Source organism: Pongo pygmaeus, chromosome 15 (assembly GCF_028885625.2).
Source record: "Pongo pygmaeus isolate AG05252 chromosome 15, NHGRI_mPonPyg2-v2.0_pri, whole genome shotgun sequence".
In the NCBI taxonomy this organism is placed as follows: domain Eukaryota; kingdom Metazoa; phylum Chordata; class Mammalia; order Primates; family Hominidae; genus Pongo; species Pongo pygmaeus.
The window spans coordinates 75,078,633-75,094,852 of record NC_072388.2 but is presented as its reverse complement, the minus strand read 5'-3'; the positions used below and the strand labels follow the sequence as shown (position 1 = coordinate 75,094,852).

Below are 16,220 nucleotides of genomic sequence, written 5' to 3'. Positions count from 1 at the left end.
TCATGCTAGAAAACAGGCTCTGCATCTGGAGCCATACTTGGGCTGTTAGAGCAGACAGAGTTAACAGTCGCTCTCTCACATACAATTATGTTGTAGTTTAACAAGAAATTAAGGGGAAGAAACATACACAAAGCTATTATCCCAAAAGGCTACTTTTAAAATCACCATTCTCAATACTAAGAAGACTTCTATTTGGTATACATGCTCAATATTAAAACAAACTTGAATGTCTCAATAGAAGGTTTCAATAGTGTGAAAGGCAACAAGTTGACTAAGCATTTCTTGTTTGATTAAAAACAGTCTGATGAGGAAAAAATACCTTTATAATCTAAATATATACATATAAATTCTGCAAATAGACCTTAGAAGGAATAAGGCATTAGAGGAAAATTAGGGAAGTCAAATTATGAGTCAGCTCAATATAGTCTGCACACTGGCAAATATAAAGTTAGTAAGAAAAAGTTTAAAAGCTGGATTAAAAACCATTCATGAAAGGTACAGGTATACAGACCTAAACAGCTTTTCCTGTTACTGACACAGCCTCACCTCAGTGTTCCTAAGATTAATGTCTTTGTTTTTAAGCTAAACTTCAGAAAGGTCATATGTTCTACAGTTGGGAAAGTTAAATTGAGACAGAACTCAAAGGGCAGAACAACATGGTGGTTAAGAATGAGCTTTGGAATCAGGCTTGATTCCCAGTTTTGGCACTGGGTGACCTTAAACAAATTATCTAAGCTCTTATAACCTCAACTTCCCTTCTGTAAATACAAATAGTCGTATCCACCATATAGTGGAATTGTAAACATTAAATAAGAATATATGCTAAGTCCATAGTACAGTGCCTGGCCCATAGTTAAGTGCTTAATAAATGCCAACTAATATTAACAATAATAGAATACACTGGTTCTCAACTGGGAGTACTCAATCCACCTAGGGATCACCCCTGGAGGCTTTTGGGTTAATACAATGAAAAGGGGGTGTGAACAATGCAGAGACGCTAAATATTCTGCAATGCACCATAAAGAATTGTCCCATCCAAAACACCAATGGCATCCTCACTATTAAGAAAAAGATAATCACAGATTAATATTAATAACATTAAAGTATCAAGCTGGGGGGTATCAATGTCCCTAGGACTATCTGAGATGTAAAAAATAAAAAGTCACCAAAACTACACTTACATTTTTAAACACGTACCCATTAGAGACAAATTTTTCTGGCTTGATCACATCTGATGTAAGACTAATGGGACCCGGTACTGTTATTTTCAAAGCCCACCATGTGTTCAGACAATTTGAATGTCAGTCATAAAAAAATAAATTCAATATAGTCAAACCAAAAGTAGCAGAAAACAGAATTATAGCCAAAAAGCATCTAAAGCCATGATTCTTAATGAGGACAGGCAACTTAACAGAACATTTATAAACTCCGTATACCTGTCGCTAGCATTTTCTCTCTCTCACACACACACCAGCCTCTGCTGAGACCTGAGTTCTAAACAACAATATTTATGTACACACTACATGTCATAATAAGCAGCAAATTGTTTTTTAAAATAAAATTATTAGTTTTGCATTTGAGGTACATGTTTTAAACAGTTTTTAGAAACAACTGTGTTTCTATTACATATAGCCTTCCTGACACAGGGAAATAGACTCATGAATGGTACCTTAAAAAGCTAAACTACTGATTGATTCAAGGAAGGCTTCAAAGTCAATACTAGAGTGGCTGGTTTGAAAGAAGGTAGAACCCACTAAGACCATGGATGTGCACTTTGGGAAAAATTAACCAGGAAAATCTTTGACTTAGTAAGGGAGATCTCACCATTCTGACATGTTCTCATCAGAGCCCTGTTTTTGTTCATCTGTTTCACACTCCATCCTTTCTTTCCTTCCTGTTTTGCTTAGGAAAGTCCTATTTTCTGCTGATTCACACAATCCGTGGCCTGATGAGGTCCAGGGAGTATTCTCCTTCCAGCGGGACAGACGCTGCTTCTTAGCAGACTTGAACCTGCAGCCTCTCTCATAACTCCAATCTGACACCTTCAGCTTCTGCTGAAGGCTAGCAGCCACCTCTGATGTCACTCGCTTCACCTTCCGCCTACGCCTGAGTGGTCGACAAGGTGCATTTTCAGTAAAGGAGTCAGATTCATGCCAAGAATGTTGCTTACTCTTAACAATGGCATTGAGAGCTGGGTGTCGTTTGGCTACCATTGTGTCATCAGAATCACTAAAATTGGTCACCGGAGCCACTTCTCGACAGTCCTTAGTGGCCTCATCCAGACTTGACTCAGAGGCCTCGCTGTAGCAGCATGTATGCTCTGCCAGGTGAGTGAAGTCAGAACGACGCTTCCGACCTCGGCGTTTCCGAAGCTGCCGCCTCTGCTGTCGGGGGCTCAGGGCCATCTCCTCCCACAGTTCACCAAGCTTATTCTGCTCAGATGTCTGCTCCAAGGCTGAGGCTAAGTCGTGTACCAGCTCATCCATGAGGCCACATCTGCCAAAAGGAAGTTTAGGGGAAAAAAAAGAAAGAAAAGAAAAAGAAAAAGAAAGCCTGAAAAGGATCTGTTGTTTTGGAATAATTTGATGAAACAGATCATGGTAGTCCACAGTTCTGCCTGTCTAAACAAAATAAGTCACCTTTCATCTGGCTACACTTAGATTCTGTTCCTATCACTTCCTTAAGCCACTAAAAATAGATGTTTTGTCCTTTGTTAAATGCCTGAAGTCAACATATTCCTAAGCACAAAAACCTACTAACCAGATGACAACTGGGACAGGACCCAAAACAAATTCGGGGGACTAGACCCTTCTCTCTTTTCCCCAATTAAACTTGTCATTGAATTACCTAATGATGAGATCCAGAAAGATTAGAGACTGTCTCACTAGACAGGAGTAGAAAATCATACAACTTCAAAATCACACTAGAGTTGTGCAAACACAGAGCAGGACACAGTCTCATCGAGGTATTGAGAATGAATGAAAAACTGTTCTTTGGCCTGGGGTCACTGCTGACAATGACCATGGCAGAAAGAAACAGAAAGGCAACTTAGTGACACCCTTTAAGGAAGAATGCAGTTTTCGTGATCCAAGAAATTGTAGTGACCCAGGTTTGAAGTCAGAATGGAGAAGAGACTAAGTTTGCACCCATTCTGGTACCAACTACCACCTGGAAGCTACCAGGTATAGAACCTTATACAGTATGTCATATATGTCTGAATAATTAACAATTTTTAAGCCCCTCTCCTACCCTTCAGAAAATAAATGTTCGTCCTAGTTATGTGCTTCAGTGCCACACAATCACAGAAAAATAGGATATAATAGCAGCTGAAATGACAGGGATAGGGTGAAGTTTCTAAGATTTCTGGCCAAACTGCTTTCCAAAATTTCTTATTTTTCTGCTCATCCTCAAACCAAACATCACACTTCAGGGGTCACTTCAGAGGCAAACATTTCAAGAAATGCGAGTAGTAGATGCAATCTTCAAAATTCCCTCTTAAGGGGAAATATTTAATTTGTACAGCATCTAATTAAATACAGATTAAATTTTTAGCACTTTTCTCTTGCCTCTATGCCCAAAGTATTTCAAGATCAGCTTAAAATTCTAAGTGGTGCCACTCTGACCATATTCCCATTCATTCAGTTTTCACTTTGCTTTCTAAAGCAAGGCTTTCTAAAACCTATTTTCATGCTGTGCCTATGCCAATGAATTTAAAGACAGGAAAACAGTCCTCTGGCTTATCTGCCACACCTGTAGGAGCAATGGTGACAAGTACTTCCAAAATTACCATACAAACGCACATACATTTAAACAAGACCAAGTTCTTTTGAGCATTAAGAAGTGGCTTATCAACATCTGTGAAAAGAAGGGGGAAAAATGGAAAAAAAAAAAAAAAGTGGATTAAAATGCCATGATTGAGGTTTGGGAGACAACTGTCCCTAAGACCAAAATAAAGAAACAGCATGTCAAAATCTACTTCCCTAACAAAGAATTACTGCTTTAAAAACTCAGGCAACAAAAATACAAAAAACAAAAACCAAAGAACAAATAAAAACCTCAGGCAGAACAGCACAAACTTGAACATGGAACGAAGTCACCAAACAACTTGTAGTCGAATGCCTGTGCAGAATCCTTTCCTGCCTCAAAGCCTGTAATTCGAACAGTAGTGACAAAAGAACCCTAGGGCTCCCCATCCCCAGTCGCGGATGCACACTCTCGAGAGGACCCGGCGCCCAGGCACGCACCCGGGTAGAGATGAGGCTGAGTCACGCACAGGAAGGAACGGGTAGCTGGTGGACAGCAAGTAAGAAGAGAGACAAGAGCAGGGTGGAAGTGAGGGGCGGAGTAGGAGGTCGGAGAGGCAGGAGGCAACTTCTCATTTGGGCTCACGAGGGGCGGGGGTCGCCTCTTCTAGGGCAGAAACTGCCAAAATGCACGTCGTGGCGACTGAGCTCCCTCCGGGATCGGGGGTCGCAACATGGCCACACATAGGAGAAAAACTTTGTTTCGAAGGACTCTCCACCACTCTCCGGCCCGTCCCTGAGGGCTGGGGCGACCATGGCTCGGGACACCAAGCCCTCACGCTGCAGCCCGCCCCAGAGAGGCCGAAAGAAGAAAGGGGAAGAGGGGGCTGTGGCCCCGGAGACGGCCCGACCCACATCCCCAGGGATGGGGACAAGGGCCCTGAAAAGCAAGGCCCCACCACCCTCACCCTCCGGCCGGCTGCCGCAGCCCCAAGACGCCCTTAGCCGCTCAGCGGCGACTTGGCGCTCCGATCCCCTCTGGTACTAGCCCCCAGGACCCCAACACTCTCAACCCACTCCTCCCCCTCACCAGCTGCCGCAGCCACCTCCAACAGCCGCCGCTTTTTGGGCCGACTCTCACCGCCGGGGCCTCTCTCTCTGACCTCATTTCCGGTCTGGGCCGGAGGGGTGGGGCGGCGGAGAGTGGGAGGGGCTAGCTGCAAGATTGGGCCCCTGACACAGTGCTTCCGCCCGTGGCCACACCCACTTCCGCCCCCGCGGTGGGCGTAGCCACAGGAAACCCAGGAGATGGGGCAGGCGACAAGGAGGGGTGTTGAATGGGGTCTGGCCGGGAAAGAGTGTCTCAGAGGTTGAGGTGCCCACGTGGGGAAAGACCCCTGCATGCTGGCCTCATCTTCCTTAGGGGCGTCCAGAAATTGGGCGCTAGGCAGGGATGTCAGCTTATCCCTTGCTTTCTGACCTTTTTAATGGGTCTGAGAAGTTGAGGGGAAATGGATCTTAATGACGTCTACCCTGTGAGCTGGTACAACCTTTGGAAGGGGTTGTTTTGCACGGAGTTACTCAGAACATTTCAAATTGCCTTGAGCAATAAAACAAGTGATATTGGATTATAACTCAAAGTACAAAAGAAATATTCATGAGCCCATACCAATATAAGTGATTGAATAACGAATGAGGAAGAAGAGATAAATCCCCCACAGAAGAATCTCCAATAACTTATGTAGACAGCCATCCTGCAGCATAACTTCCGCCTCCTTAAATGTGGGCTGTGCATAGTGACTTCCTTCCCAAAAGTACAACATCTGTAAAGGGGAAAATGAGTGATTTTACAGTGGAGAAACCTGGCAAACAGTAATTCAGCCAGGTGATAAAGACTATGTGCTAAATCATGTTGATAGTATGTGGAATGATATATGATGAGAATGGCACTTTATGGTACTTTCCTTCCAAATCTCATAACCCAGTCTAATTATAAGAAAAAAAATCAGACAAGCCCGAATTGAGGGACATTCTGCAGAGTGCATGACCAGTATTCTTCAAAATTGTTAAGATCAGCAAAGGCAAGGGAAGTCTAAGAAACTCAGAGCCAGGAGGAGCCTAAGGAGGCACGACAATGTAATATGGTGTCCTGGGTGTGACGCTGCAATTGAAAAAAGAACATTAGGTAAAAACTAAGGAAATCTGGATAAAGTGTCAACTATAGTTAATCATAATGTATCGGGCCGGGCGAGGTGGCTCACGCCTGTAATCCCAGCACTTTGGGAGGCCGAGGCGGGTGGATCACCTGAGGTCGGGGGATTGAGACCATCCTGGCTAACAGGGTGAAAACCCGTCTCTGCTAAAAATACAAAAATTACATGGGCATGGTGGCTCGTGCCTGTAATCCCAGCTACTCGGGAGGCTGAGGCAGGAAAATCACTTGCACCTGGGAGGCGGAGGTTGCAGTGAGCCGAGATGACACCATTGCACTCCAGCCTGGTCCACAAGAGCAAAACTCCATCTCAAAATAATAATAATAATAATAATAACGTATCAATATTGGTTGCAATTGTGAGATGTGTTATACTTCTGTAAGAGTGAATAGCCCGGTGCGGTGGCTCACACCTGTAATTCCAGCACCTTGGGAGGTTGAGGTGGGCGGATCACCTGAGGTCAGGAGTTCGAGATCAGCCTGGCCAACATGGTGAAACCCAGTCTCTACTAAAAATACAAAAAATTAGCCAGGTGTGGTGGCACATGCCTGTAGTCCGAGTCCCTACTCGGGAGGCTAAGGCAAGAGCATCACCTGAGCCCAGGAGGCGGAGGTTGCAGTGAGCAGAGATCAAGCCACTGCACTCCAGCCTGGGCGACAGAGTGAGACTCGGCCATCACAAAAAAAAAAAAGTGAATAATAGGAGAAGCAGTGTGGATTATACAGAAACTGTAACAATCTTCTTAATTTTTCTCTAAACCTAAAACTATCCTAAAATAAAAAAGTTTATTTAAAAACACGCACATACCTTGGACCCAGAAATTTTGCCCTGAAGAATTGTATTCTAAGGAAAAATTGGAAATGGGCACAAAAATGTTAAATATAGGTAAATCATCTCTGCAGCATTTCCGAGGGAGAGATGAGGAAACTAGAAAAAGCCAGAAGTTCTACAACAGGGGTTAGTTAACTAAATTATGGTACATCTATGGGTGGAATATCTTGCAACTTTTAAAAATTGATGTTGCAAAAGAATATTTAATGACATGAAAAGCCATCGACTTATGATTGTGTACATTTCTGCATGACTGTTATACTTCAATAAAAAGATTACTCTAAAAATGTAGAGTATGATTCCCGTACAAAGGAAATTAAATCTATACTCGCATAGGAATATGACCAGAAGAATCCACTATACAATATCCAAAATGGTTTCATTATCAATGATTATATCTCCTATCTATTGTTTTTTGTGGATTTTCAGAATGTTCTATAGGTGAAAAAAAGTCAAGGTAGGAGACAAAGATAGCTGAGGTTTTGAGCTAGGGCGACTAAGACAATGGTCAGTGCCATCTGCACAACTAGAGAAGTAAAGAAGATAAACGGGTTTAGTGGAAAGATGATTAATTCCATTTTGGACATGCTGAATTTGTGACTCCCACAGGACAGAAATACGGAAATGTTCAACAGGTGTCCACAGGCTTAGGCCTCTTTTCTGCATAAGTGAAAATTCTCTCCCACAAATCACATCTGTTCCCACGGTGTTGGTTGCCTGCATCAGCACTGAAAGCTCCCAAATTTCTTGAAATCAAACTTATATTTTCATCTTTCTACTCGATATCTCCACTTGTTCACCTCACCAGCATTTCCAATTTAAAATGTCAAAAATAGGCCAGGCGTAGTGGCTCACGCCTGTAATCCCAGCACTTTGGGAGGCTGAGGCGGGTGGATCACTTCAGGTCAGGAGTTTGAGACTAGCCTGGCCAACATGGTGAAACCCCGTCCCTACTAAAAATACAAAAAATTAGGCAGGTGTGGTGGTGGGCATCTGTAATCCCTAGCTACTGGAAAGGCTGAGGCAAGAGGATCACTTCAGTCCAGGCGGCAGAGGCTGTAGTGAGCTGAGAGCACGCTGCTGCACTCCAGACTGGTGACAGGAGTGAAACCGTGTCTCAAAAATAAATAAATAAATAAATATAATAAAATGTCAAAAATAAAGCTTAGTTTCTTTCTTCCTTCCTTCCTTTCTTCCCTCTCTCCTTTCCTTTTTTTTTTTTTTTATTTTTTATTTTCCAGACAAGGTCTCTGTGAAATGAAAGACAGAGTGAGACCATGTCTCAAAAAAAAAAAAAAAAAATTGGAGATGGGCTCAAAAATGTTAGATACATACAGGTTAAATTCCTCTCTGCAGCATTTCTGAGGGAGGGTTGAGGAAACTGGAAAAAGTCAGAAATTCTACAACAGGGATTAGTTAAGTAAATGATGGTACACCTATGGACAGAACACCGTGCAGTGACATGATCATTACCTCACTGCAGCCTTGACCTCCTGTGCTCAAGTAATCCTCCCACCTCAGCACGCTAAGTAGCTAGGACTGCAGGCACACACCACCATGCCCAGCTAATTTTTAAATTTTTAGTAGAGAGATAGGGTCTCCACTATGTTGCCCAGGCTGGTCTCAAACTCCTACCATCAAGCGATCCTCCTGCCTCAGCCTCCTAGAGTGCTGGGATTACAGGTGTGAACCACCTTGTCCAGCCTCTTCCATAGTTTCTATCAAACCTGCCCCCTCTCCACTGTTCACTCTTTGGGAAATATCGCCACCATCGTGCAGTTACCCAGGTGAGAAGCTTCAAACCATTTTTAGTTCTTGTTTCTTTCTTTTACACCTTTATCTAGTAAAGTGCTAAGCCTCGTAGATTGCACTCCTGCAGTAGTCTTGCATCTGTCCTCCCTCATTGGTTTTTGCTCTGCCATTGGCCTCATCTGGGCAGGTAACCACTCTTCTGGGTGATGCAGCAGCTGCCTTACTGGTCTTCCCACTTGCAGTCTCTCCCCCCAAAATGCCATCCTCTACACAGGCACCAGAGCGAGTTTCCTAAAACATAATTTTAGTGGTGTCATTTCATCCATCTTCCACTACATCTTGCATTATGCTTGAGCACACCATATCACTTGCTAGTTCTAGAACACCCTTGGGATCTGGGGTGATTTAATGGCTCAATTCCAATGTCACCTCAAGAAAGACACTTACCCTTGCTTGCCCACTCCTTTGGCTCTCACTCTCAGCACTTGCCAGTACCTTTATGACCACACTCTCTTCATTCAACCTGAACTAGAGCCAGTTATGTGCAAGTTTGCCTCCCCAACTAAGTCACTCATTCAACAAATATTTACTAAGCATCTACAATATGCCTGGCCCTGTGCTTATATGTATATAACTGTGTGAACCAAACCAAAGCCTACTGCGTTGCCCTGAAGACCCTGTCCCATTCATTGTATTCTCATCAGTGCCTAGCACAGTGCCTTACACATGGTAGGTGCTCCATAGTTATTGCTGATTAAAAATTAAATGAATACTTGTTTACTAAATGCTGGGTCAGGGACATTAGAGGTGCTTGTCTCAGTCCCATGAGAAAATTGTAATGAAACTTCTGCCTTCATGGGATGGTGGAAGCCATGGGCAGAATCACATAATGAAAGAGGGTGGTGAGAGAAGTGGCCTGTTGTGGAAGAAGAGGACAGTTCCAAAGAGACTGAGAGGATCTGTAGAGAACCTGTGTCTAAAAGCCAGAGGAGAGAGAGTTTTAAGAAAATGAAGAAGAAAAGGAAGTTTGAAGATGAGCAGTTCTGAGGAAATGCCACCATACTTGGCAACTGAGGAGGTCACTGATGGTAATAAGGTCTGAGCAGGCTGCAAGCAGGCAGCAGTGGAGGAGGCGGAAGGAGGTGAAGGGTGAAGCCCTAACTGCCTGACTGTGTCCAGAACTAGAAGCTTCACTTCTTTGAGCCTTTGCTTCCCTATCAGCAATATGGAGACAATATTTGTACATACCTATCTCTTGGATGAAGATGAAATGAAATAATGAATGTAAAGCATTTAGTATACAGCCCAACACAAATTAACTGCTCCAAAAGTATTAGTAGTTACTGAAAAGAGGGGAGTAGTCAACGGAAGTTTCCCTTTTTTGACCATCAAATGTAGTCGAATGAGGAAATTCCCAGCTGAAAAAGAATCTCTACATGGAAGGAAATAATAGGCTTCTCTCACCTCTTTCCTCCCCACAAAAATGTATATATATTTTTTGAGAGAGGGTCTCACTCTGTCACCCAGGCTGGAGTGCAGTGGCACGATCATGGCTCACTGCAGCGTCAACTTCCCTTGGGCTGAGGTCATCCTCCCACCACAGCCTCCTGAGTAGCTGGGACTACAGGTACGCGCCACCATGCCCGGCTAATTTTTGTACTTTTTGTTTGTTTACTTGTTTGGGGTCTGTTTTTTGTTTGTTTGTTTGTTTTATTTTGAGACAGTCTCATTCTGTCGCCCAGGCTGGAGTGCAGTGGCGTGATCTCAGCTCACTGCAACCTCTGCCTCCTGGGTTAAAGCGATTCTTGTGCCTCAGCCTCCCTAGTAGCTGGGATTACAGGCACACACCACCACGCCGAGCTAATTTTTGTATTTTTCAGTAGAGACAGGGTTTTGCATGTTGGTCAGGCTGGTCTAGAACTCCTGACCTCAAGTGATCTGCCTGCCTTGGCCTCCCACAGTGGTGGGATTACAGGCGTGAGCCACCGCGCTTGGCTGTTTTTGTACTTTTTGTAGAGACAGGGTTTCACCATGTTGCCCAGGCTGGTCTCAAACTCCTGGGCTTAAGAGATTCACCCACCTCGGCTCCCAAAGTGCTAGGATTACAGGCATGAGCCACTGTGCCCAGCCAAATATATTTTTTAAACAAATAATTAATAATAAATAAAAAATCTTCAACTGCTGATTTATTACATTCCCTGCACTTATAATAAACCTAAAGTCCTCACTATGGCCTGCACAATCAGGTGTGATGTGGGCCCTGCCTGCCTCTGGTCTTGACTCTCTTCCCTGTGCCCACAGTACCAACCCACCATGCTCTTTTTCCACCTTCCCCAGGGCCTTGACATGCTGTCCTGCGCCTGAGAGCATCATTGAGGCCTTGGCTAAAATATCACCCCCACAGAGAGGACTTTTCTAATATGATCTAAAGTACTTTCTATCTCATCGTCCATTTTGTGCATTTATAACAAAATACCATAGACTGGGTGATTTATAAAGAACAAAAATTTATTTTCTCATAGTTTCTGGAGTCTGGGAAATCCAAGATCAAGGTGCTAGCAGGTTTGGTGGTCTGATGAGGTTCACTCTTTGCTTCAAAGATGGTGTCCTGTTGCTGCATCCTTTAGAAGGGAGGAATGCTGTGTCCTCACATGATGAAAGGCAGAAGGGCAAGTGAGCCAACACTCTGTAAAACCTGTTTTATATGAGCCTTCATTCCATTCATGAGGGGAGAAGCCCGCATGACCTAATCACCTCTTAAATACTCCACCTCTTAATAAAATCACATTGGCCATTAAGTTCTAACACCTGAACTTCCTTTTGGAAAGGATACATTTAAACCACAGCACCTGGTATATTTCCCTTATGGCACTTATTATAGTCCAACTTTATCCTATTTCTTTGGTACTTATTTGTTTATATTCTGTTGCCTCCCACCAGGATGTAAGTTTCATAAGAATAAGGATGGTATCTGTCCTTTCACCTTTGTATCCCCCTGGAACCTACAACAGTGCCTGTCACATAGTAGGTGCTCAATAAACATTTGATGAATGAATGGATTCCTCATCCTCTCTCCATAATTTATTTCCATTTTCCCCTTTTCCTGGCTCAGATCTTCTCTGAACAGATCCAAGACATCCGGAAATCTTTCCAGAAAGTTTTTCCAGCAGCCACTGGAGAGATGTTACTAACAGAAACAGTGTCCACCAAGGAGGACAGGAAGTGTTAGCATATACTTGGAAAGTGAGTGACACCTGGCAACTTGTCCGCCTCCCCTACCCCTGGTACTCCTGGTGCCTTCTCCTTGGGGTTATAGGAACCTTCCCTGGAGGCAGGAATGCAGGGGTGGGGAGATACTGAGCACTCCTTGGCAGCAGTGATAATAGAAACGTATTTCCTGTAAAGCACATCAAGAGAGGGGACAGTGAGGGGCTGTGCTGGGACCCAGGGCAGCAGCCAAGGAGCAGGTGGCAGTAGACAGAGGTTTGCCAACTCCTCCCTTGCCACGCCTCTCATGCTCTCTCACTTACCCTCCTCAACTCTGTTGAATTTAGGGATTTTGTTGAAGTAGCATTTACCAAAAGCTTACTGTAGTCCAAGAATCATGCTGAAGACTAGATTCAGTATTTCATTTAATCCTCTCAATAACCATTTTGATATTCGTGGCTATAGCACCTATAATAAAGGACAGATTAACAAAAGCAAAGCATACAAATTTATTTAAGATAAGTTTTACGTGACACAAGAGCATTCAGAAATGAAGACCTTAAAAAACAGGGAAAACTGTATTTTTATGGACAGTCATTCAGATGTATGATTGCAGAAAAAAGGATATGATCTAATGGTAATAAACTCGGAGAAACTTAGCAAAGCCCATTTTTTCAGATTCTTTTTGGTGTCTTTGCATCTTTGAGGATAGGGACATTCTTTTTCTCCAGGTATAGGGAGGATGCCTCTAGAGTGAGGGTCCTATGACCTACTTTCAGGGAAAGTCAACTTGGTTTTATGGCCCATTACAGGGGAAAGGAAGTCGGAGAAATTCTATGGGCTAATTTCTATGGGCTGTTTCTGCTATTTCTTCTACGGCAAAAGTACTATATTTAGGAGTAGTGTGTCCCGAACCTCACCAATTTTCATATGTTTTATTTTACATATGGCAGAAATCCTGCAATACATTTATATTTCTTTTCTTAGTCAATTATTACTGAAAGAGTTTTTTTTTAAAGAAAAGATATTTTATAGTTTCATAAATACCACTTTTGGTGCTTTTCATTCCTTTGTGTATCTCCTGATCTCTATTTGGTATGATTTTCTTTCTGTCTGAAACTTTTTTTTAACATTTCATGTAGTTCTCGTACATTTGTGATAATTCTGTCAGCTTTGGTTTCTTGTAAAGTCTTTATAATTGTCTTCATTTTTGAAAAACGTCTTTGCTGGGTACAGAATTCTATGTTGACAATGTTTTTCTTTCAGGACAGTCATATGCTACATGATGACGTTTTGGTCAATGATGGACTGCATATACAATGGTGGTTTCATAAGAATATAATACTGCATTTTTATTGTATTTTTTGTATATTTGGACATGGTTAGATACACAAATACCATGTTGTTACAACTGTCCACAGCATTCAGTACAGTAACATGTTATACAGGTTTCAGCCTAGGAGCACAGGCTATCCGTTGATGCATTGCAGGCTATACCACCTAGGCTTGTATTACTACGTTCTATGATGTTTGTACAACAAAATCACCGAATGACGCATTTCTCAGAATCTATCCCTATTGTTAAGCAACATGTGACTGCACTTTAAAGATGTCGCTCTGCTGTCTTCTGGCTCACATTATTACAAAGATTAAGTCTGTTTTTCTTCTTATCTTTGTTCTTCTATACGTAATGTCTTTGTACCCTTGCTGCTGTTAAGATTTCCTCTTTGGCCAGACACGGTGGCTCACGCCTGTAATCCCAACACTTTGGGAGGCTGAGGTGGGTGGATCACCTGAGATCAAGAGTTCGAGACCAGCCTGGCCAACATGGTGAAATCCCATCTCTATTAAAAAATATGAAAATTAGCTGGGTGTGGTGGCACGTGCCTGTAATCCCAGCTAATTGGGAGGCTGAGACAGCAGAATTGCTTGAACCCAAGAGGTGGAGGTTGCAATGAGCTGAGATTGCGCCACTGCACTCCGGCCTGGGTGACAGAGCAAGACTCCATCTCAAAAGAAAAAAAAAAAGATTTCCTCTTTATCACTAGCTTCAAGCAATTTGTTTATAATGTGTGTTGGTGTCATTTTCATAATGTTTCATAATGTTTCTTGTCCTTGGAATCATTGAGCTTTTTAATCTGTGGGTTTATAGTTTTCATGCTTTTTGCTATTATTTCTTAAAATATTTTTCTTCTCCCACTTTTTATCTATGGGCATACCTCGTTTTATTGTGTTTAGCTTTTTTTTTTTTTTTTTTTTTTACAAATTAAAGGTTTGTGGCAACCCTGTAAACCCCGTATTGAGCAAGTCTATCAGCACTGTTTTTCCAACAGAATATGCTCACTTTATGTCTCTGTGTCACATTTTGGTCATTCTCACAATATTGCAAATGTTTCATTATTATTATATCTGTTGCAGTGATCTTTGATCAGTGGTCTTTGGTATAACTATTATAACTGTTTTGAGACACCATGAGTTGTGACCATGTAAGATGGCAAACTTAATCAATAAATGTTGTTTCTGTTCTGACTGCTCCACTGACTGGCCATTCCCCTGTCTCTCTCCCTCTTCTCAAGCTTCCTGATATGTTGCCCAGGCTGGACTCAAATTCCTGGGCCCAAGTGATCCTCCTGTCTTAGCCTCCTGAGTAGCTGGGACTTTAGGCATGCCCCACCACACCCAGCAGCAATAAAATATTTTATAATTAAGGTATGTACATTGCATTTTTAAATATAATGCTATTGCAAACTTAATAGACTACACTATAGTGTAAACAAAACTTTTTTAGCCAACGTGTCCAGCCAACAAAACTTTTATATGCATGGCCAGGCGCAGTGGCTCACGCCTTTAATCCCAGCACTTTGGGAGGCTGAGGTGAGCAGATTGGGCTCAGGAGTTCAAGACCAGCCTGCACAACATGGTGAAACCCTGCCGCTACAAAACAGAAATATTAGCCAGGCATGGTGATGCACACCTGTGGCCTTAGCTACTCAGGAGGCTGAGGTGGGAGAATCTCTTGAGCCCAGGAGGCTGAGGCTGAGCTGTGACCAGGCCACTGCACTCCAGTCTCAGAGACAGAGTGAGACCCTGTCTTAAAAAACCAAACAAAACAAAACAAAAACAAGCAAACAAACAAACATTTATATGCACTGAGAGATCAAAAAAATTATGTGACTCTACTGAAATATTAGTTTCATTGCAGTGGTCTGGAACGGAAACCACAATATCTCCAATGTATGGCTGTGCTTCTGGAACTCCAATTACACATATATTAGGTCGCTTTAAGTTGTTCATCTGCCCTTCCTTCCTTCTTTCCTTCCTTCCTTATTGTTTTTCTTTTTTGTTTTTTAGGGATTTTTTTTCTCTGAGTGTTTCATTTTAGGTAGTTTATACTGCTGTATCTTCAAAGTCACCAGCCTTTTCTTCCACAGTGTATAACCTGTTATTTATCACATCCTATACATTTTTCCATCTCAGACATTGTAGTCATATAGAAGTTAGATTTGGAGGTTTTTGTTGTTGTTGCTGTTGTTGTTTTGAGACTGAGTTTCACTCTTGTTGCCCAGGCTGGAGTGCAATGGCATGATCTCAGCTTACCACAACTTCCACCTCTCCGGTTCAAGTGATTCTCCTGCCTCAGCCTCCCGAGCAGCTGGAATTACAGGCATGTGCCACCAAGCCCAGCTAATTTTGTATTTTTAGTAGAGACGGGGTTTCTCCATGTTGGTCAGGCTGATCTTGAACTCCTGACCTCAGGTGATCCACCCACCTCTGCCTCCCAAAGTGCTGGGATTACAGGCATGAGCCATCGCGCCCAGGTTTTGGAGCTTTTCTATATCTTCCCTGTCTCTCCTTAGTATGCTCATGGATTTTTCTACCTTATTAAACATATAAAATGTAGTTATAATTGCTATAATTTAATTTTCTACAAGTCAATCATCTACTGGTCCTACTAGTAGACTACTAATCTTGACTACTAGTTCTGTCATCTGTGTGATTTCTGGGTCTGTTTTATTGATTGATTTTTCTGTAGAAGTGTATTTTCCTGCTTCTCTGTGTCTCATAATTTTTATTGTTTTCCAGATATTATTAATTTTACCTTGTAGGATTCTGGAAATTTTTGTATTCCTTTAATTGTTTAGGTGCGAGGGTAAATACAGTCCCTGTTATTCTATTAATGCCTAAAGTGAAAGTCTTAGGTCTTGTAGTACACTGAGAGTCTTTTACTGGCTGGAACAACTGGGGATAAGGATTGGGAAATTGCTCCAATTCAGCAAGTTCTGGGCCTTTTATATTCCCTCTAAATTATGTTAATAAACTGGTCATTTTCTTCTTCAGCTCATCTTTCTCCTAGTACCTTATCAAATTCAGTTAGTAAGAGCCGTTTCATCCTTTCAGCCTTCTACCTGGAAATCTCATTGCTCAAATTCACAAGTTCATTAAGCACTTCTATCTTCCGAATTACCACAGACAA

General features: G+C 42.4%; 1 protein-coding gene across 13 annotated transcripts in view; it reads right to left on the bottom strand.

Annotated features, from left to right (window-relative positions):
* The window catches only part of GPATCH2L (G-patch domain containing 2 like), a 63,002-nt gene extending 58,065 nt beyond the window's left edge, over positions 1 to 4,937 (bottom strand). For 9 of the 13 annotated variants that reach the window (XR_010123766.1, XR_010123765.1, XR_010123767.1 and 6 more), the window contains exons 1-2: positions 4,834 to 4,920; positions 1,825 to 2,496 (exon numbers count right to left, since the gene is read on the bottom strand). Coding sequence is in view for 8 of the 13 variants with exons in the window: in XM_054448058.2 (XP_054304033.1) it covers positions 1,825 to 2,486 (662 nt within the window). In the remaining 5 variants the exon portion in view is untranslated. Of the gene's footprint in view, positions 1 to 1,824; positions 2,497 to 4,833 lie in introns of all 13 variants that reach the window. The other 4 variants (XM_054448057.2, XM_063651881.1, XM_054448059.2 and 1 more) reach the window with 1 other exon arrangement.
* Between the last annotated feature and the right edge of the window lie 11,283 nt (positions 4,938 to 16,220).